The sequence below is a fragment of the Geotrypetes seraphini genome, chromosome 10 (assembly GCF_902459505.1).
Source record: "Geotrypetes seraphini chromosome 10, aGeoSer1.1, whole genome shotgun sequence".
In the NCBI taxonomy this organism is placed as follows: Eukaryota; Metazoa; Chordata; class Amphibia; order Gymnophiona; family Dermophiidae; genus Geotrypetes; species Geotrypetes seraphini.
This window is the reverse complement of record NC_047093.1, coordinates 3,318,464-3,339,699: the sequence shown is the minus strand read 5'-3', so window position 1 is coordinate 3,339,699 and position 21,236 is coordinate 3,318,464. Positions and strand designations below refer to the sequence as shown.

At 44.3% G+C, this 21,236-nt stretch overlaps 1 protein-coding gene across 1 annotated transcript in view; it reads left to right on the top strand.

The window, feature by feature from the left end:
- TK1 (thymidine kinase 1) overlaps positions 1 to 21,236 on the top strand; it is a 57,771-nt gene that overhangs the window by 17,536 nt on the left and 18,999 nt on the right. The window contains exons 3-6 of the mRNA XM_033960058.1: positions 10,220 to 10,333; positions 10,429 to 10,522; positions 11,821 to 11,910; positions 12,004 to 12,123. Coding sequence (XP_033815949.1) covers positions 10,220 to 10,333; positions 10,429 to 10,522; positions 11,821 to 11,910; positions 12,004 to 12,123 — 418 coding nt within the window. The remainder of the gene's footprint in view (positions 1 to 10,219; positions 10,334 to 10,428; positions 10,523 to 11,820; positions 11,911 to 12,003; positions 12,124 to 21,236) is intronic.

Below are 21,236 nucleotides of genomic sequence, written 5' to 3'. Positions count from 1 at the left end.
AACTGGTATCATCCCCATTTGGTAACAAACTACAGGCAAAATCATCATTTTAACAGTTTGTACTCTTCCCCACCAAGATAAATGCAAAGGATTCCATTGCTCACACATTTCTGTCACCTTTTGTAATATGCTTTTTTCATTACTTTTCATTGTTTCATCCACTGTTTTTGTAATCCAAATTCCCAGATATTTAATAGCCGCCTCCTTCCAAACAAAAGAGAATTCATCAAATAATCCTTTTGTACAGTGTACATTTAATGGAAGAACTTCTGATTTATTCCAATTTATCTTATATCCTGAGAACTTTCCAAATTTCTCAATCAACTCAAGTAAATGTGGAATGGTAGATTCTGGATTCCTCAAATACAATAGTAAATCATCTGCATATGCAGATACTTTATATTCTCTATCTGAATGTGGTATACCTTGTATTTCCTTTACTTGTTGGATAGCTAATATTAAGGGTTCTAAAACAATATCAAACAGTAAAGGAGACAAGGGACAACCTTGTCTAACTCCCCTCTGTAAATTAAATTTTTCTGAAAAAGTATTATTAATATATAATCTAGCAGAAGGGGAGAGTATTATTTGTATGAATCCAGGACCTATACCAAACCATTCCAATGCCTGACACATAAAGGTCCATTCTACTCTATCAAAAGCCTTTTCTGCATCTAAAGAAACAGCAAAAGTAGGCTCATTCATTTTCTTTGTTAAGTATAACATATGGAATGCCAATCTGGTATTATGAGATGAATGTCTTTGAGCAACGAATCCTGTTTGATGCATACCTATAATATGAGGGAGAGCTTTAGCCAATCTTAATGCTAATATTTTTGCTAGTAATTTACCATCTACATTTATTAAAGATATTGGCCTATAGTTTGAAACCAAAGTGGGATCTTTATTTGGCTTTGGCAAAACAATAGTTAAAGATTCTGCTATAGTGCCATTAATAGAACCTTTATTAAGTTGGTATTGATAATGATTTAATAAATAGGGCAATAGAAAATTTTGAAATGTTTTATAGAATTCTACCGTATATCCATCACCACCTGGAGCGGATCCAACTCTAAGGGACTTCAAAGCTGTTCCTAATTCTTTTAGTGATATTGGCTCTTCCAAACTTCGTTTTACATGTTCAGGAATTTTTGGACCCTCTAACATTGTCAAAAATTCTAAACCATCTTTTTCTTTATCTAAATAAGTCTCGGAAGAATAAAGAGATCTATAAAACTTTAGGAACTGTTTTAAAATAGGCTCAATTTGTATAAATGTTTCACCATTTTCATCTTTAATGGCAATTAATTTTGATTTCCTTTTTTTTGCTTTAAGATAATTTGCCAATATTCTTCCCGCCTTATTTGAGTTACCATAATACAAAGCTTGTTGAGAAAATATATCTTTCCTAATCAATTTAGATGAAATCTCATTATATTTACCCTTAAGTTTTAACAATTCTTGTTGAATAGAATATTCCCATTTTTCTATAAGTTTTAATTCTAAAATTTTTATCTCTTTTTCTAAATTTAAAAATTGTTTTTTAATCTGTTTTTTAAGATAAGCCGAATAAGAAATTATTTGTCCTCTCATTGATGCTTTAAAAGCATCCCATAATATTTCCCTAGAGATCTCATCTTTATCATTCAATTGAAAATAATCCTTCATTTTTGTTTGAAGATTCTCACAAAATATTGGATCAGCAAGCAATGTATTATCAAACTTCTAAATTGGTCTATTAGTATTTTGATCTGCGATCTTAATTTCAATCCACACCCCACCATGATCAGATAAAATGATTGGATCAATGGCAGCTTGTGTCACCTGATGTGCCAAATTATTTGAAATAAAGATATAATCTATTCTTGAAAAAGAATTATGAACATGAGAACAAAAAGAAAATTCCCGTCCATCAAAATGAAGTACCGTATTTTCGCGGATATAACGCGCACCCGTGTAAAACGCGCACACGGGTATAGCGCACAGAAATCACGATGATATGTACAAAAACTTTTGTATACCGCGCTCACGGGTATACCGCGCATGATGCCCGACGCTCCTTTCGCCCGCCCTGACTTTCCGTGCGCTGTCCCGACTCTCCGTTCACCCCCCCTGACTTCCGTGCACTGCCCTGACTTTCCGTGCGCTGTCCCGACTCTCCGTTCACCCCCCCTGACTTCCGTGCACTGCCCTGACTTTCCGTGCGCTGTCCCGACTCTCCGTTCACCCCCCCTGACTTTCCGTGCACTGTCCCCCCTTGAAGTCCTGTCCCCCCTTGAAGGTCTGTCCCCATCCTGAAAGCTTGATGCCCTCCCCCCGACGTCCGATACATCCCCCCCCCCCCCCGGCAGGACCACTCGCACCCCCACCCCGAAGGACCGCCGACTCCCCAACAATATCGGGCCAGGAGGGAGCCCAAACCCTCCTGGCCACGGCGACCCCCTAACCCCACCCCGCACTACATTACGGGCAGGAGGGATCCTAGGCCCTCCTGCCCTCGACGCAAACCCCCTCCCCCCAACGACCGCCCCCCCCAAGAACCTCCGCCCGTCCCCCAGCCGACCCGCGACCCCCCTGGCCGACCCCCAAGACACCCCCACCCGCCTTCCCCGTACCTTTGTGTAGTTGGGCCAGAAGGGAGCCCAAACCCTCCTGGCCATGGCGACCCCCTAACCCCACCCCGCACTACATTACGGGCAGGAGGGATCCCAGGCCCTCCTGCCCTCGACGCAAACCCCCCTCCCCCCCAAGAACCTCCGACCGCCCCCCCAGCCGACCCGCGACCCCCACGACCCCCCCACCCCCCTTCCCCGTACCTTTGGTAGTTGGCCGGACAGACGGGAGCCAAACCCGCCTGTCCGGCAGGCAGCCAACGAAGGAATGAGGCCGGATTGGCCCATCCGTCCTAAAGCTCCGCCTACTGGTGGGGCCTAAGGCGCGTGGGCCAATCAGAATAGGCCCTGGAGCCTTAGGTCCCACCTGGGGGCGCAGCCTGAGGCACATGGTCGGGTTGGGCCCATGTGCCTCAGGCCGCGCCCCCAGGTGGGACCTAAGGCTCTAGGGCCTATTCTGATTGGCCCACGCGCCTTAGGCCCCACCAGTAGGCGGAGCTTTAGGACGGATGGGCCAATCCGGCCTCATTCCTTCGTTGGCTGCCTGCCGGACAGGCGGGTTTGGCTCCCGTCTGTCCGGCCAACTACCAAAGGTACGGGGAAGGGGGGTGGGGGGGTCGTGGGGGTCGGCCAGGGGGGTAGCGGGTCGGCTGGGGGGGCGGTCGGAGGTTCTTGGGGGGGGCGGTCGTTGGGGGGGGAGGGGGGTTTGCGTCGAGGGCAGGAGGGCCTGGGATCCCTCCTGCCCGTAATGTAGTGCGGGGTGGGGTTAGGGGGTCGCCGTGGCCAGGAGGGTTTGGGCTCCCTTCTGGCCCGATATTGTCGGGAAGTCGGCGGTCCTTCGGGGTGGGGGTGCGAGTGGTCCTGCCGGGGGGGGATGTATCGGACGTCGGGGAGTCGGCCGGACAAGAGGGCTTGGGCTCCCTCTTGCTCTGATTGTGGATGCGGGTGCGGGTGGGAGCGCGTGCGAGCGGTCCTGCTGGGGGGGGTGAATCGGGCGTCGGGCGGGGTGGGAACTATGTTTAAAAACTTTTGTATACCGCGCTCAGGCATATAACGCGCGAGGGGTATGCGCGGTAGGTAAAAACGCGTATAACGCGCGCGTTATATCCGCGAAAATACGGTATTCGCCAAATATCTGTCAAATCGCAAGATTGTACCAAATTATCTAATCCCATAGATTTCATAAATCTACTTGGGTTTTTATTCAATAGAGGATCCATAACAGCATTAAAATCCCCAGCTACTATTAGATTTGAAGTAGCCGTGGCAAAATCAGTTGTTGAAGAGTCTTAAAAAATTCATTTTGGTTCGAATTAGGGGCGTATATATTAAACAACGTCATGGTAGTATTTCCCATGTTCATTTCCACGTTTACCCATCTTCCATGAATATCTGATGCCTTTAATTTGAATGAAGCAGAGCATTTTTTATTCACTAGAATAGCAACACCCGCTTTTTTCCCTATAGCTGGTGAGAAAAAACAATGCTTGACCCAACCTCCTTCCAGCTTATTAGATTCAATATTTGAAAGGTGGGTCTCTTGTAAAAAGCATATATCCGCATTTTGCCTCTTTAAAAATAATAATGCTTTTTTCCTTTTTATCATATGATTCAGACCATTAACATTCAAAGATAGTATTTTAAGATCCATTTATATTTTTAAAGTACAAATTTCCCAAAATTAAACAGTAAATTATTTTTTGTAATAACTTTTCCCAATACACCAAATAGTTTATAATATCCCCATCCCCACCCTCACCCAACCCTCCATTATATATTTCCCCCCCATTCCCTCCCACCCATCCCCAATTAAATACGATAACTTGGATACGCAGATTGAGGTTAGGCATAAATAACTCCCACAAGCTATTATCAAATTTAACTATAATTACTACAATTAAATTTCTCTTTTTTTTTTTTTTTTCTTCCTTATATTCTAATCAGAGGAATCTATAAAAAACTCAGGATCTATCCCAGAATTATATAAGAATTATAAAGGAATCCTTATCTGTATTTGTCTATTTTTGAATCTTGAGGGTAGTATAAACAGAAATTAAAAAGAAATTTATATTTTCTAAGCTTGTTCTCTCTTCTCAATAATATATTATAAGATCCTGGCATCTAGATGATTTAAAATTCCTCATGAACAACATTACTACAGCTTCTAAACATCAGAATGACATGCTCTTAATTTAAAATATATATAAATATGATTATAATGAAGTATAAGCATAGGAGATTTCCTAAAATTAAAACTAGGAGAGCCAGCAAATCAAAATAGCAACAATGCTACAGTTTCGAAGCATCAGAATAAGACGTTATTGAACCATATAATATGAATAATTTTATGAAGAATATACAGGAGAATTCCTAAGATGAACATTAGGATCTTACCGGGAGAGCCAGTGAATTAAAATAAGATCGCCCAGTATACATTTTTTTTTTTTTTTACTTCCCCTTCGACCCTATTGAAACGCAAACTTAACCGGAAGTACCTCCTCTAGCCGGAAATCACCTAATTTAACCAATCGTATATTGCTTTTACACATGACACTATATTTGTTAATGTGATTGAAGGAGTTCCTTTCTTCCCTTGCAAATAACGCCCCTTACATTTTCAGAGCCAATCAGCAACTCTTTTAATTTAAGGTCAGTGAGTACAAACAGTATCCTGCGTCAACATTTCAATCGGACCACTGTCAGCTCCACGATGCTACATGTAAGTCTATTTTATTTTAAAACTCCAGAAATGAATTTTGAAGATCCGATAAGATTTATGTTCTCTTCTTGCTTCTTTTTAAGAACGTTCCACATAGTTCAAATTATAGTTCCATCCTTGTGTGATTCTATCCGTTACATTTAAAAGTTTTGAGTTTTAACTGAAAATTTCCTGTATATTCATTTGTTCATATTATCAAAGGTTAAAAGTAATAATTATATGTAGATAAATAATAATGAAAAGATCCTTTCAGGTTTTCTTAAGAGGACATTGGTTGCTCATATTGCTCAAGAAATTCCTGTAGTTTTTTGGGATCCGAGAAATTTTGAGTTGTATTATTTATTGTAACTTTCATTACTGCCGGATATAGGAGCCCATACCTAGCCCCCAGGGATCTTAATTGGGGTCTCAAGTCCAGAAATTGTTTTCTTCTCAATGCAGTTTCTCTTGCAAAGTCAGGGACAATGTGTATTTTTGCGTCCTGACATCTGAGATTTTTATTCTCTTTGGCTAGTTGGCAAATTTCTATTGCTTGTTGATGTCTCAGGAGTTTGAAAATTAAAGTCCTTGGTCCCATTTGTGAGTTTTTCCTCTGAGTTGGTATCCTGTGTGCCCTTTCGATTTCTAACGCAGTTTTGAATTTTAATGGCAACACTTTAGGCAAAAATTGTTCCAAGAAAGTTATAGGGTCGTTTTTTTCCACCCCTTCCGGCATTCCGATAATTCTTAAATTATTTCTACGTTCACGGTTCCGGCTATCTTCAAGATCTCTTTTAATTTCTGTGACCTCTTTCCATATTGTTTTACTGTGTCTCATATCCATATTTAGTTGCTCCGAGTTTTCCTCCAAAATAGTTATTCTATTTTCTGTCACCTCTACTCTTTTAGTGAGGATTGCAGCATCGTCCATTGCCTTTTGTAGTTTTTTATTACTGTCTAAAACAATTTCCTTAATTTGCCGTAATTCCTCCATAACGTCAGGGCTTTCATCTGATGGTAACGGCACCTTTAAAGGAGGAGTGCTTGGCTCCGGCTTTGATCTCTTGTTGCTTCCTGTACCGGATCCTCCAGCAACCGAGTCTCCTTTGTTTTGTTTGCTAGATGCCATATTTTGATGTTATTTAGCTGTTTTTCTTTTAAAATTTAATTATTTTTGTAGTATTTTCTATAAATAGAGCTTGTATGCACGGAGCTACTCACTCACCCAACCATCAGAGTTCGCGTCCAAGCCACGCCCTCTCGTAATTCAATATTTTGTACACTTCATGTAAAATTTGAAAATGAATAAAGAATTATAAAAAAAAAAAGTGGACCCTTGCGTCTCAGTGGTCTCAAGCGACAGATCGTCTCTCACAGCATATCTCTGTAACATCTCTTCTGTAGTTGCTTCAATGGTGGATGACCTTCTCCAATCTATCCAAAGGTCTCCTTTTTCACTTATCCCCTCATCACAAGGTACTCACCACAGATGCATCCCCTTATGCTTGGGGAGCACATATGGATGACCATCAGATCCAGGATCTCTGGACTGCCAAGGAACAGAAATTTCACATCAATTTCCTGGAGCTCAGAGCGATATATTATGCCCTCAAAGCTTTCCACCATCTTCTCTGCTCTCAAGTCCTCCTCCTTCACACCGACAATCAAGTAGCAATGTACTATATAAACAAACAAGGAGGCACGGGCTTTCTCCTGTTATGTCAGGAGGCCCAGAAAATCTGGACTTGGGCGATAGCTCACAACCTTTTCTTAAAGGCTGTCTACATTCAAGGGGAGAAGAATTCCCTAGCAGACAACCTCAGCAGAATTCTTCAGCCTCACAAATGGACCCTCAACTCTGCAGTTCTCCAGTCCATATTTACTCAGTGGGGCACTCCACAAGTGGACTTGTTTGCGGCTCCACACAATCATCAATTGCCCCAGTTTTGCTCCAGACTTTACTCTCCTCTCTGCCTGGAAGCCGATGCCTTTCTCCTGGATTGGATGGATCTGTTTCTCTATGCATTCCCTCCAATTCCTCTCATGTTGAGGACTCTATTCAAACTCAAACGAGAGGTGGCCACCATCATTTTCATTGCTCCTCAGTGGCCCAGGCAACATTGGTGTTCTTCCTTCTCCTTCAGCTCAGCTCCAGGAAGCCCATACCTCTTTCAGTTTTTCCTATTCTAATTACTCAGCATCAGGAATCACTTCTACATCCCAATCTGCAAACACTGCACCTAACAGCTTTGTTTCTCAGGCTGAATCCAACTGATTTACATCTCTCTTAGCCTGTTCGACATATTCTTGATGCCTCCAGGAAACCAGCCACCCAGCAATGTTATCAACAAAAGTGGATTCGGTTTTCTTCCTGGTGTCTTCATCATCACGATCCAATTTCCTTATCAGTAGATTTCGTGTTGGATTATTTACTTCATCTGTCAGACTCTGGACTCAAATCTACATTTGTCAGAGTCCATCTCAGCGCTATTACAGTGATTTCCAGAATCCATTTCAAATGCTCCTGCCTGGCTTTTAAGATCATTCACGGCATCCTTCCTCCCCTAATCCCACTATCCTTTAACTCCTCGAGTCCTGACTCCACCAGACCCACCCAAAGATATAAACTATCCTTCCCCTCTCTACGCGGTATTCTCAATGCAGGTAAACTGGGAAAATCTCTTCTCTTCAAAATCACAGGTCTCTGGAACGACCTTACTATCCCGCTGCGGAACCTGGGCTCTCTCCAACTATTCCGCAAGCAACTGAAAACTTGGCTCTTCTCTAACATGTAATTCTATTTTCCCCCTTACTCTTCCATTCTATATATAAGTTCATGTAAACCTTTTCCTTTCTCTTCTTATATTTTAAGATCTTGTAAACCGTGCCGAGCTCCACTTCCGTGGAGAGGATGCGGTATATAAACAGGTTTAGTTTAGTTAAGTTAGTTTAGTTTTCATGTACCAGTTGAGGGAAAACCTCTCACTGCTCATCCTTTGGTATCCAGATTCATGAAAGGATTTTTCAATGTTAAACCACCTCTCAAACCTCCTCCTGTAGTCTGGGACCTGAATGTGGTTCTTTCCAGATTGATGAAGCCTCCATTTGAACCAATGGCCACATTCATCTCAAATTTCTCACCTGGAAAGTTGTTTTTCTTATTGCTCTCACCTCTGCCAGGAGTCAGTGAGTTACAAGCGTTGGTGGCAGATCCACCCTTCACAGTTTTTCACCATGATAAAGTGATTCTATGCACGCATCCAAAGTTTCTACTGAAAGTTGTTATGGAGTTTCATCTCAATCAGTCGCTTGTGCTTCCAGTTTTTTTTCCTAAACCTCATTCTCATGCTGGAGAAACCACTTTGCACACTCTGGATTGTAAACATGCTTTGGCCTATTACATTGACAGGACAAAGCCTCATTGTACTTCTCCCCAACTCTTCGTCTCATTTGATCCTAACAAGTTGGGGCATCCTGTTTTCAAAAGAACAATTTCCAATTGGCTGGCTGCCTGTATCCCGTTCTGTTATGCTCAGACTGGACTGGCGCTGGAGAGTCGTGTCGCAGCCCACAAAATCAGAGCTATGGCAGATTCTGTTGATTTCCTTAGATCTACTTCCATTGAGGAAATCTGTAAAGCTGCCACCTGGTCCTCAGTTCACTTCTCACTGTTGTCTGGAGTCTTTCTCCAGATGGGATGGGCATTTTGGCCAATCTGTATTATAAAATTTATTCTAAAGGCCAACACTCTCACCATCCCATTCTTGTTAACTTTGGAGGTCACCCATCAGTGAGAATATGCTGCCTGCTTGTCATGGGATAAAGCATTTATTTACCGTAACAGGTGTTATCTAGGGACAGCAGGCAGATATTCTCACAACCCACCCACCTCCCCGGGTTGGCTTCTTAGCTGGCTTATCTTAACTGAGGGACCACGTGCCTACGTTGGGCGGTGCGGGCTATCGCAAACTTTCCAAAGACTTAATGGTGATGCACTTTTAAAGTAGTCCGTACCGGGGCTCCGTTGGTGACATCACCAATCAGTGAGAATATCTGCCTTCTATCCCTGGATAAGGGTAAGTAATTGTGCTGACTGCTCTAATGTAAAATGTGTTGGTTTTTTTTTTTTATAATTCTTTATTCATTTTTAAAACTTTCATCAAGTGGACAGCAATCATAATAAACACAATTAATCAGAGCACTTGCCTAAAAATACAAATGTAACCCTCTCCCCACCCTCCCTCAAAGCCCTTCATTCATAATAAGAAAGCTATATTTGTATCCCTCCCCCCTCCCAATACTATATGGTGTATAACTAATAGAAAAATGGCATTTAATCATGACAAAAAGACGTTAATGGCTCCCAAATTTTAATAATTTCCATTTTGTATCGCTATTGATCTTTCCATTCTATATATATAACATAATGAATTCCACCAAAACTTAAAATTCAGCCTACTATGATCTTTCCAATTATTAGTAATATGTTGGATGGAAACTCCAGTCATGATCATTAAAAGTTTATTATTACACGCTGATATCTGACTCTTTTTTCTCATAGACAGTATCATAAGATGGTTTTCCAATAAACAATTTACTTGATCCCAGATTGAGTTCCAAAAGGCTAAGATATTAATGTAAAATGTGTTTTGATACTTCAAACAACTTAGAATAAAACTGTAGAATTTTTAATCCTTTATACTCTTTAACAGTGTATATAAAGATGTAACCGGGGGGGGAAATCTCACCACGCCACTGATAACTACTGTAGAAAATGACACGCATCTCATCTGCATATTCTCAGTTTTAATGATGCTTGCCTGTTTTCAAATGCTCTTCCCAGACCAGCAGGCAAGAGCCTTCATTAGCCCTAGCTCAGGTTTAATGGTACCCTCTCTTCTGGCTGCAGTACTGAGCTGATGCGCAGAGTCCGCCGGTTCCAGGTGGCGCAGTATAAATGTCTGGTGGTGAAGTATGACAAGGACGTCAGATACTCTGTGAACAGACTCGCCACACATGACCGGTGAGATCTCTGTGCTGGAACCCAGAAAAGTGGGTGGGAGAGGGTTGTGTTAGATAGGTTTGCAGTGCCTTACTTAGTACTTTCTTCCATTCCAGGAACATGATGGATGCTGTATCAGCTAGCCGGCTCAAAGATGTGTACCAGGAAGCCATGGCCAGTGCAGTTATTGGAGTGGATGAAGGACAGTTTGTATGTTCTCAGCCCTGGAAATTTTGCATGTCTTGTAGATGAGCTTCACCCAATACTTTACTTATGACAGCCTAATTTCACGTCAGCTTTTGTTCTCATTTTAATGTCCAATGGGCTTCAATTGTAAGTAACTGGAGTCTTCACTTTTTTTATATCCCCTCCACGACACCTTTTGATTTAACCCCTTCTGTGACTGTTGCCTCTGCCACTTTACCTGGTTGCCCCAGGAATTGAACTCAAATCTTCACATTTCTCTTGGTTTCTGTTGTTTTTTGTTTTTGTGGTTACTCAGAAAAGAGAATCTAACATCCTTCTTCCTTTTTGGCTTCTCCCTCATTTGGAATCTCCTTTTTTTACCCTGTCTGGGGCTTTTTTATGGGGATGGGGCGGGGGGGTTGGTGATCACTGGGGTAGTGTGTGGGGGTCTGTATTATGTGTTTGCAGTGCTTATCTGGTCACTTTAGGTGGGTTTTTGTGACTTAGACCATGTTTTAAATGGTCTAAGTCACAATGTCCAAGTTCCGTCAATCCTGTGCTGTAATATGCAGTACGACTAAGTCTAAGCCTGCCCACGTCCCGCCCAAATCCCACCCTCGACACTCCTCCTGAAACGCCCCGTTTAACTATGGTTGTTCAGTGGCACTATGAAGGCCTAGGTCATTTAGCAATACGTCCAAAACCCGTTTTTATTATCGGCACTTGGACGTATTTTGACAATGTTCATCCAAGTGCCGACTTAGGCTGGTTTTTGGACGTTTTTCTCTTTCGATTATGAGCTCCATAGTGAACAAGATTAACAGGACTCACCAGACATGAGGAAAATGACATAAGGGAATATAAAATAAATCAAGATTAAAAAAATACAAAAAGGGGGTGAAAGGGTGGTGGAGAGTACAGGAGGGTGGGGGGTCACTTCTAAGGAAGCATTATGTTGTTCTATGCAGAGAGGATCCTCTCTTTTCTCTCCCCTCTATAGCGATTAACTTGTTCTATTGATCACTCTCTCCTCAAAAATGGATTTCCTGTCCTATTAACCCTCTTTCTTCCTCCCCTCTTAAAATCAATCAATTTGTACCTTTGCTTAATCTTTGTAAACCACATAGAACTTCACGGTATTGTGGTATATAAGCTGTTATTATTATTATTATTATTATTTTTCCTATAAATTTGCTAGCCAGTACAAATCTGCTTTATCTACAGGTGGCTAAAAGAATTTATCATGTTCTGTAAGGTGTGTTTGACTAATTTGGTGCCACAACTGGCAGTCTGAGCATTTCTTCTGTGTTCTTTCCTCCTAGTTCTCAGATATAGTAGAATTCTGTGAAGAGATGGCAAATGAAGGCAAGACGGTCATTGTTGCTGCCTTAGATGGAACATTCCAGAGAAAGGTCAGGCCTGTAATTGCTTCATGCTCTTGAGGGAGGGGGGTCTATGGGCTCTAAAGCATTTTGAAGAAGGCTTCTTTTTTTGTTGTTCTGCAGGCATTTGGGGGTATCCTAAATTTGGTGCCCTTGGCAGAGAGTGTGGTAAAGTTGAATGCAGTGTGCATGGAGTGTTTCCGTGAAGCTGCTTACACAAAGAGACTAGGAGCAGAGAAAGAGGTAGGTGTAGCCCTATGGCATAGCACTATTCAGAGGATTCTTTTCCCTTCCTCAAGCCAAAGACTGCAAGTGTTTTAAAAAGCCCACTTAAAATCCACAAGGAGTTCATGTGACTGGGGATTTCATCCCCTGTATTTCTTATGCAGAATGTGCTGGAATTTTGTAGCTGAATCCTGGCATGGTCTATTTATTCCTTCAAAACTTAATTCTATGGCATCCTTCCCACTATTCCAGACCAGTGGGATAGTTATATTCATCGACTAGCAGGTAGAGATGGAAACACAACAAAGAGCTGACTGATATAGGTCCCCTCTGACTCCACAGCTCCTCAGTATTTTCCATCTTCAAGCAGATGGATGGTCATATCTTTTGATTCTGGAGACCGGATAAGCCACTCCTGGCCCAGCTGATGAACTGGCTCCCAGTTGAGCTCTGTGGCCTTAAGTGTAAGCTTGGTGGTGCCAGCCTCTACCTCATAGCCCCCTTCCCCCTCCCTTCTCCCCTTTTGGGGTGAGCTCAGGACTGGTTAGTCTTAATAAATATATAATTTTTTTGTAATTGGTTAAGTTGAAAAGCCACACAACTTAAAATTGAAATAGAAGTGCCCAATTTTCTATGCAGTTTTCTAAAAAAAAAAAAAAGATACAGCACTGCTTCTTTAAGGCTGATCCGGAATTGAACCCTGAGCTCCTAGCTCTTCCAGGCCGCCAGCTCTTCCAGGCCGCCAAACTGAACACATGGCTAGCCCAAATGGTCCTCGAGGCCCCCACCTACCTCGGATTTAGAAAATTACTTATAAACGAACAGGGGTCCAAAAAGCTCTATGTAAAAGAAAAAACCATGTTTGTCTCATAGATGCTGAGACTGTACATCTTAACCTCCAAGACCACAGTCGTGGCCATTGAGATGCATTAATCTGATGCTTAATCTCAATGCTCCAAATGTCTCTAAGACCATGTTTTTGTTTTTTATTTACAAATCCAGATATTAATTTATACCACATTGCTTTTTGGACCCCTGTTCGTTTACAAAAACTTGATAGCTCTAAGTCTAATAGATGCTGGCACTGTCATCTTGAGGCGGGGACATTAGATCATCTTTTATTTTATTGTCCATTCATATTATTATTTTGGAAATCAATTTGGCCTCAAATAAATAGGATGTTGGAGAATCCGGTAGCCTTGACATATGATACGATTTTATTTGGCACAGCAATGAGAGCAAAGAGTCAAATTTCTTCAAATAACAACAAACTTTTATTTATATTAACTGGAGTAGCAGTTCAACAAATAACACACAATTGGAAAAACTATGACAGGTTAAATTTTAACTTTTGGTGGAATTCAGTATGCCATATATATAAAATGGAGTGTACATTTGCAACACAAAAAGGGTATATAGATAAGTTTAAGAAGATTTGGGGACCATTAACAGACTTTTGCAATGAATGATATAATTTTCCAATAATAAGATATTTGATAAGGTAGGTGGTGGGTGGGTTTATTTTATTCATCATAAAATATAAATAATTTAACATTATATTTTGTTTTATTGTATGCATTTCCCAAAGTAAGGGGAGGGAGGGGGGTTATAATTGAGTAATAGTTGACATACTTATTAAGTATTATATGCTGTTTAAAAATTATAGTAAAAGAGTATATAATGAAATGTTATATTTACAGTAAGGTATGAAAGAATGTCAAGTGTATACTTAATGAATTTGTATGAATTTAGATTGTACACTTGTTATATGAAAAATGAATAAACTTAAAACCTAAAAAAAAGAAAATTACTTAAAACTCATCTATTCAATGGACACGACCCTTAATCGCCCCCTCAACGAACCAAAACCTACAACTCCCCCTCTTCTCTACTACCCCCAACCTCCATTCCCCATATTCCTCCTCCTTGACCTACTCGTTCCCTCTCTATCCAACCTCAACTACTTCGTTGCTTGCAACTTTGTTCAATTGTCATGAACCGCTTGTAACTTTGACTAACAAATGTGAACCACCTAGAACTCCCTGGGTATGGCGGTATACAAAAATAAAGTTGTTATTATTATTATTATTCTTTGGGCTGTACTGAGTCAGCCAAGGGAATCCCTAGGCCAGTGAGTTTTCCCCAATCTGGGGATTGTCACAAGCAGCTTGAGAGATAAACAGGACTTTGCGGCTTTTCGATGTCTGCTCTGGCAGAGTTGGTGAAAAGATATTTGCACTGTGGCGCACATCTGGGAAGTGTGTAAGGGTGGAAAGGGGTACCCAACTGTCAAAGCCCAGGGATGCCATGGGTTCAGATGTTGGGCAGCTGAGACAGGATCTGCATTTTTCCAGTTCGGATGAGCCAGTTTCAGCAATTCCCAAGCAGCAGTGGTGATCATTTTGGCATCATGCAGCTCATAGGTTTTGGCGGGCCCGGACCTTGGCAGTCCTTTGGATTAGAGAATGACACGGGGAAAAAATCTGTCCCCGTCACCGGCCCACCATCCTCTGCACCGCCCCGTCACCGCCGTTCCCTTCACCGCCCCGTCACCGTCACCGCCATCCCTTTCACCGCCCCGTCACCACCACTGCCATCCCATTCACCGCCCCGTCACCGTCCCCGCTGCATCCATATAAGCCTTAGTACTGTAATATTTAGCTTATTCCTTTCTTATAAATCAGTTCCTGCTGCTGAACTAGAGAAAGAGATGTTCAGCTGGCAGGGCTTTGTTTATAAATTTTTATCAACACAACTAATATACTATTTTATCCTAAAGCAAAAAATAAATAAATAAATATAATTTTTTTTTCTACCTTTGTTGTCTGGTTTCTGCTTTCCACATCTTCTCATTGAATTCCTTCCATCCACTGTGTGTCTTCTCTCTGCGTCTTCCATTTGCTGTTACTGTGCCTCTCCCTTAACCCCCCCCCCAATTGGTCTAGCACCCATCTTCTTCCCTCCGCTCCCGCATAGTCTGGCATCTGTCTTCTTCCCACTCTATCTTCCACATTTCCCTTGGGGGTCTGTTCCTCTCCACCCTCCTTCAATGTCTGTTCTATTCCTTTCCACCACCACCCTTCCCTCCCTCCTTTACCATCTGTTCCTTTCTACTACCCTTCAGCTCCTCTCGCGTGGCCTATCTACCTTCCTTCCTCTTATTTTCATGGCACGTTACAATGTAATTTGTGCAAGCCACTGGAGCCTGCAAGCTCGGTCCCTGTCCCATCCCCACAAACCATCTCGCTTCTGTGCTCCTATTTTCTCCATTTCTAATATCTCCCCTATGTATCTGTCATTGCCCCCCCTGTGTCCATATACCATCCCCATGGCATGTCCCCTTTATGTCTCTGTCCCTATGCCCCATGCACATAATTTCCCCTCTTTCTGTTACCTTCCTGTGTCCAGATTTCCCCTATCTTCCTCTTCCATACCAGTGTGTCTCTTCTTTTCAACCCCATCTAGCTTTTTTCCCTCTTTCTTCCCCCCCCCTGCTTCTAGCATCTGGCTCACCTGCCAGTCCTTCCCTTTCTTTCCTGCTGTGGGTTTTTCTTTCTGACTTCATCCCCTTGGCCCAGAATCTCTTTCCCTTTCACTCCCTCCTTCCAATTTGAGCCGGGAACACTAGCGATCGCACGGTCCCCGCAGCTCACACCCGCCTGCCCAATCGATTCTAGTGTTTAGCCAGCTCTCTCCCTTCTCCTCACCTTAGTTTGTAGATTTTCTTTTTCGGCGACCCGCACGCTATCAGAGAGCCGCGCACGCGCGGCTGCTCAGTGTTCAATCTTCTGCTCTGCTGCAACTTCCTGTTTCCGGTTGCGTCAGAGCAGAAGAATGAACACTGAGCAGCCGCGCGTGCGCGGCTCTCTGATAGCGTGCGGGTCGCCGAAAAAGAAAATCTACAAACTAAGGTGAGGAGAAGGGAGAGAGCTGGCTAAACACTAGAATCGATTGGGCAGACGGGTGTGAGCTGCGGGGACCGCGCGATCCTTCATGCCTCACTGCGGGGACAAGACCATTCACCGCCCCGCGGGCGGTGAATGGCCTTGTCCCCGTCGCCGCAGCGACTGCTAGTTTTCTTCCCCGTTTTCGGCGGGTGACCCGCGGCTAAAATGCGGTGGCCGCTGGTAAACCGCCACCGTGTCATTCTCTACTTTGGATCTCCTCAGGCTCTCAGGGAATTCCTTCTCTTCAAAGATCTGCTTTTCTCCTGATTTTGTTCTCATCCTGTATCAGGCCTATCTCATGAAACAGGCCCTATACAGAACAGGGGCTTTGGTTTCCTTACCCTCTTGTCTTCGGCCCCAGCACAGCCTTCAGATTCTACTCCACTGTCACCACTATGGTACAGGGATTGCACCCAGCTCCGAGTGTCGCTGGGTGACCCTTCTGGGTCCTGGAGGCAGGGATGCATCAGTCTCATCCCTCTTCTGATGCAGCCTCTGTCAGTTCAGAAGAGGCTTTGCTTCGGGATTCTTTAGAGCAGGGGTGCCCACACTTTATGGGCTTGCGAGCTACTTTTATAATGACTAAGTCAAAATGATCTACCAACAATAAAATTTAAAAAAAACACAAAGCACACTGAAAGGCAGAGAAAATGTTAATTATTCATATTCCGGGTTTTTTCAAAGAGGTCACGGCAGATGACTCTATGCAATGTCACCTCAGTAACAAAATACAAAAATAGACAAATACACCCCCTCTCTTTTTACTAAACCACAATAGTAGGTTTTAGCACAGGGAGTTACGCTGAATGCCTCGTGCTGCTCTCAATGCTCATAGGCTCCCTGCGCTAAAAAACTCTATTGTGGTTTAGTAAAAGGGAGCCATAGTGCAAAATATAGACAGCAGATATAAATTCTCAAAACCAACACATTTTGATCACTAAATTGAAAATAAAATCATTTTTCCTACCTTTGCTGTTTGGTGATTTCATGAGTCTCTGGTTGCACTTTCTTCTTCTGACTGTGCATCCAATCTTTCTTCCTTTCTTTCAGCCTCCTGTATGTTTCCTCTCCTCCAGATCTCATTCTCTCCCCCAACTTTTTCTTTCTGTCTCCCTGTTCCCCCTTCTTTCTGTCTCCCTGTCTGCCCCCTTTCTTTCTTTCTCCGTGCCCTCCCCCAAGCCACTCGGTTTGCTGCCACTGCCATCGGGGAACAGTCCCCAAGCCACCGCCGTCCCAAGCTTTCCCTGCAGAAGCGTTGCGCTGACCAGCATTCCGCTCCCTGATGTCAATTCTGACGTAGGAGAGGAAGTTCCGGGCCAACAAGGCATTTCTCCTCATTCCATCCAGCCTGAGCCCCATCTCTCTTTGATCCAGCATTTCCCTTCTGTGTCTGTCAGAATTACCATTCCACCTATTTTCCAGCATCACCCTTCTTTGTGTCCATCTCACCTATATCCCTATCTCACAACTTTTTCAGAATCTTCATTTGTCTCTGTCCTTGTCTTTACCCCATGTTCACCATTTGCCCTTTCAATGTCTTTATCTCCCCCCCACACACACTTTTTCAGCATTACTTCTATGTCTCTATTTCACCTCCTCTTCATGTTCACTCTGTATCTCTATCCTTATTCAGTAAGTCCTGCTTACTCTTTCTCTTCTTTGTGTCACTATCTCCATTTTCAGCTTTCCCCCCTTTTCCTTTGTTAATGCACCCTGTAGCCAGAATCTTTCCACCCTCCCTCCACTTCGGCCCAGCCCAGTATGAAATATTTCCTTTTGTTTCCCTCCCCTCTCTTTCTCTCTCTCTTCAGCTCCCTCACCCAAGAGTCCTGCATCTGGCCCTCTCCCTTCTACCTGCACCTGGCAAAACCCCCCTGCTCCGCGGCTCTCTTAAGCAACTCGTCAGCAGCGGTGATCAAGACAAGCTGCCGACATCGAGGCCTTCCCTCTACGAGTCCCGCCTTTGTGGAAAAAGGAAGTTGAAACAAGCGGGACTCGCAGAGGGTAGGCCCCAACATCAGAAGCTTGTGTCGATCGCTGCTGCTGAGTTGCCGAAGAGAGCCGCGGAGCAGGGCAGGAAGCAGGTAGAAGGGAGAGGGCTGCTGGAAGAGGTAGAAGTTCCGGAGTATGACACCGACCCGGGCCAGGATGATTTCTTTTTCAGGCTGTTGCTGCTGCCGCCGCCATGCCACCACGCCCCCCCCCCCCCCCCCCCCCGAAATGACAAAAACCAGCCTAATGCCCGGCGTTGGCGTCTTTGACGTCGGGGAGAGAAAGGCTGATAGGCCCGGTAGATCGGGACGGCAACACGAGTCTATCACAGAGCCCGGGATGGGCTCTGTGATCGACTCACGTTGCCTTCCTGAGCTACTGGTCGATCGCGATCGACTATTGGGCACTCCTGCTTTAGAGGATATGGCACTTCTCCTGAAGATATTGACCCTAAGGTCTTACAGATGTTCCAGAGAGATGAGCTGGGGGCTCTCATATGTATCTGAGGCATTGGCAGAGTGCTCTATTGAGGAGCTGTCTGCCTCTGGTGCACAGTCTTTAGTGATGAAAGGTTTGTGGGGGTCTACCAAAGTCTTTCCCATGCATCTGGGTAGTCAGGATCTAATTTTAATGGCGTGGCAGACTCCAGCTATGGGCCTGAAGGTGAATCAGGTTATTGCTCTGCTCAGTCCCCTGATGCCAGAGGTTAAAAAAGGTTTTTAGGTGCCTAATGTGGATCACTTGGTGGTGGCCATGACGGAGAGAACTACCTTTCGGAAGTAAGGTGTATTGCTCTCCAGGACCAACAGAATAGGAAGATGAACACCCTGAAACAGGCTGTAATAAATATGCTGACAGCTATCATTCAGCAATGCAAGACTGACACAGGCCTTTGAAGTAGCGGCATTAGAGCTACAGGCCTTGGTGTGCTTTTCCTTTGTGGCGCAAGCGTGCTTGCAGTGACTGCAACAGAGCATGGGCTCACATCTCTTAAATGGAGGTTGGTGTGGCCTATCTGGTAAATTAAATTTGACATGCTCCAGGCCTTTGCCAGGGGGCTTTCTTGGCAGTGGTGTCTCAAAAGCAGCTTTGTTTACAGAACAGGGCAGATGCAGCCTCAAACCTGGAGTGGCTACACGTTTGGAATGGGTCTCGCAACTTTGGTCAAGGAATTGGGGGGGAAACCAAATGGCAGTATTTGCCAGAAGGTAGTCTGTAAAGTTTGTGACGTTCGGCTCTTACACTAAGGGTGCACTTCTGAGAGAGCGCATGGGTCCCTAGCAGTCCTGTATGTGGTCCCATTTCCTGAACAAGCAGAGCTCCTTTTGGTCTGACAAGGCATGGGAGATGAGCAAAGTCTCTAGCCATGGCCCGCAGTTCACAATGAGATGAAGCTGGTCCACTCCCCTTCCGGTGGGAGGTCGGTTGCGTCATTGCATGGAGGAACAGACCACTATTATGTCAGATCAGTTGGTCTTAGGAAGTCAGGGACACTATTCAGTGCATAGTACAGTCACTTATGGCTGTACAGGCCATAGCTCCAGTTCCTCCAAAGGAAAGACACATAGAGCTTTATGTGATCTACTTTGTGGTGCTCACAGGGCACCTTTCAGCCGGTGTTGGACCTCAAGGGTCTCATGCTTTTAAATGGAGATTCTGCAATCTGTCACTGCTTCAGTTTGGCCTGGAGAGTTTCTCACAGCCCTGGATCTCAAGAAGGCGTACTTCCATATCCAATTTAGCCTCTCACCAGCAGTTCCTGAGATTTGTGATCTTGGGATCTCGTTACTAATCCAACACATACCATTCGTTCTGGCTACAGCACCTCAGAACTTTTCCAAAGTGCTGGTGGTAGGGATGGCCTTTCTGTGTCCCTAAGGGATCCAGGTTCATCCTTCCCTGGACAACTGACTTTCGGATATTTCTTTCAGGAGAGCTAGGCAGTGACTGCGACAATGGTTCAGAGGCTACAGTTCCTGGGCTGGGTTAACAACTTTGAGAAGAGCAGTCTGGTTCCCTTGCAGCAGTTAGATGATCTGGGAGTTTTGCCAGACACTCATCAAAAATAAGTATTTCTGCCTGTGCACAGGAGAGAGAAGCTGCAGCAGCAAGTCCATGTGCTCCTTCTGCTTAAATGGCCCAGGGCTGTTGTAGTCTATGATAGAGGTGGAGTCCATGTAGTGGGCAAGGGCTCGCATACACTCATTTCAGAGGTTGTTCATCAGCTGGTGGTCCCTGGCATCCCATGACTGAGATGGGCATACCACCGTTGGCTCTGGCCAGGAAGCGCATGCAGTGATGACTTCCTGATGACAACTTAAGACATTCCCCTCCCAATTCAGAATTGGGAGGTAGTAACAATGGATGCCAGCCTCTCCAGTTGGGGCGCTCACTACCTCATCTCGTACAGAAGATTTAGTCTCCTGTGGAAGCAACATGGCCCATCAATCTCTTGGATTTGCAGATGATTTGCTTGGCTCTATGATTTGCTTGGTTTCTGGTGTGAGCCCTGGTAGGAGTGTTGGACAGTTCAATGGCAATTACCTGTGTCAAGCAGGGAAGGAACCAACAGCAAGCACTTGGCGGACAAGACAGCTCTCGTGTCTTGGGCAGAAAGTGGTCATCTCGGTTTGGCAGCAGCTCACATTGCAGAAATCCTGAAGGTACAGTCTCTTAGTTGTATTGCTTGAGATCTGGGCAGGGCTGTGGAGTCTGAGTCGGAGACATTTTGAGTACTGGAGTCGGAGTCAGAATCATGGGTACCAGAAACTGAACAGTCTGAGTTGAAGGATTTATCTACCAACTCCACAGCCCTGCTAGGGCGTCGGAGTTGGAATTGGAGACAATTTTGGGTACCTGGAGTCGAGTCGTGGGTACGAGAAACTGAGGAGTCAGAGTCAAAGGATTTATCTACATACTCCACAGCCCTGGATATGGGGGAGGGGGAGCTGTTGGACAAGGTCTTCCGCGCTGGGGGTTAGCCAAACCTGGACCTGATGGCCTTCAGACTCAAATCACCTTTTTCGGTCAATAGAGAGAACTGGGTAGGCAGGGGGGGGGGGGGTCACCCTGCTGTTGCTCTGGCTGAATGATGCCCTACTATGTTTGCCCGTGAGCCATGTTCTCAGAAGTGGCTTGTCATCTGGGGTCAGCTATCATTATGGCTCCAGATTGGCCCCGAAGACCCTGGTA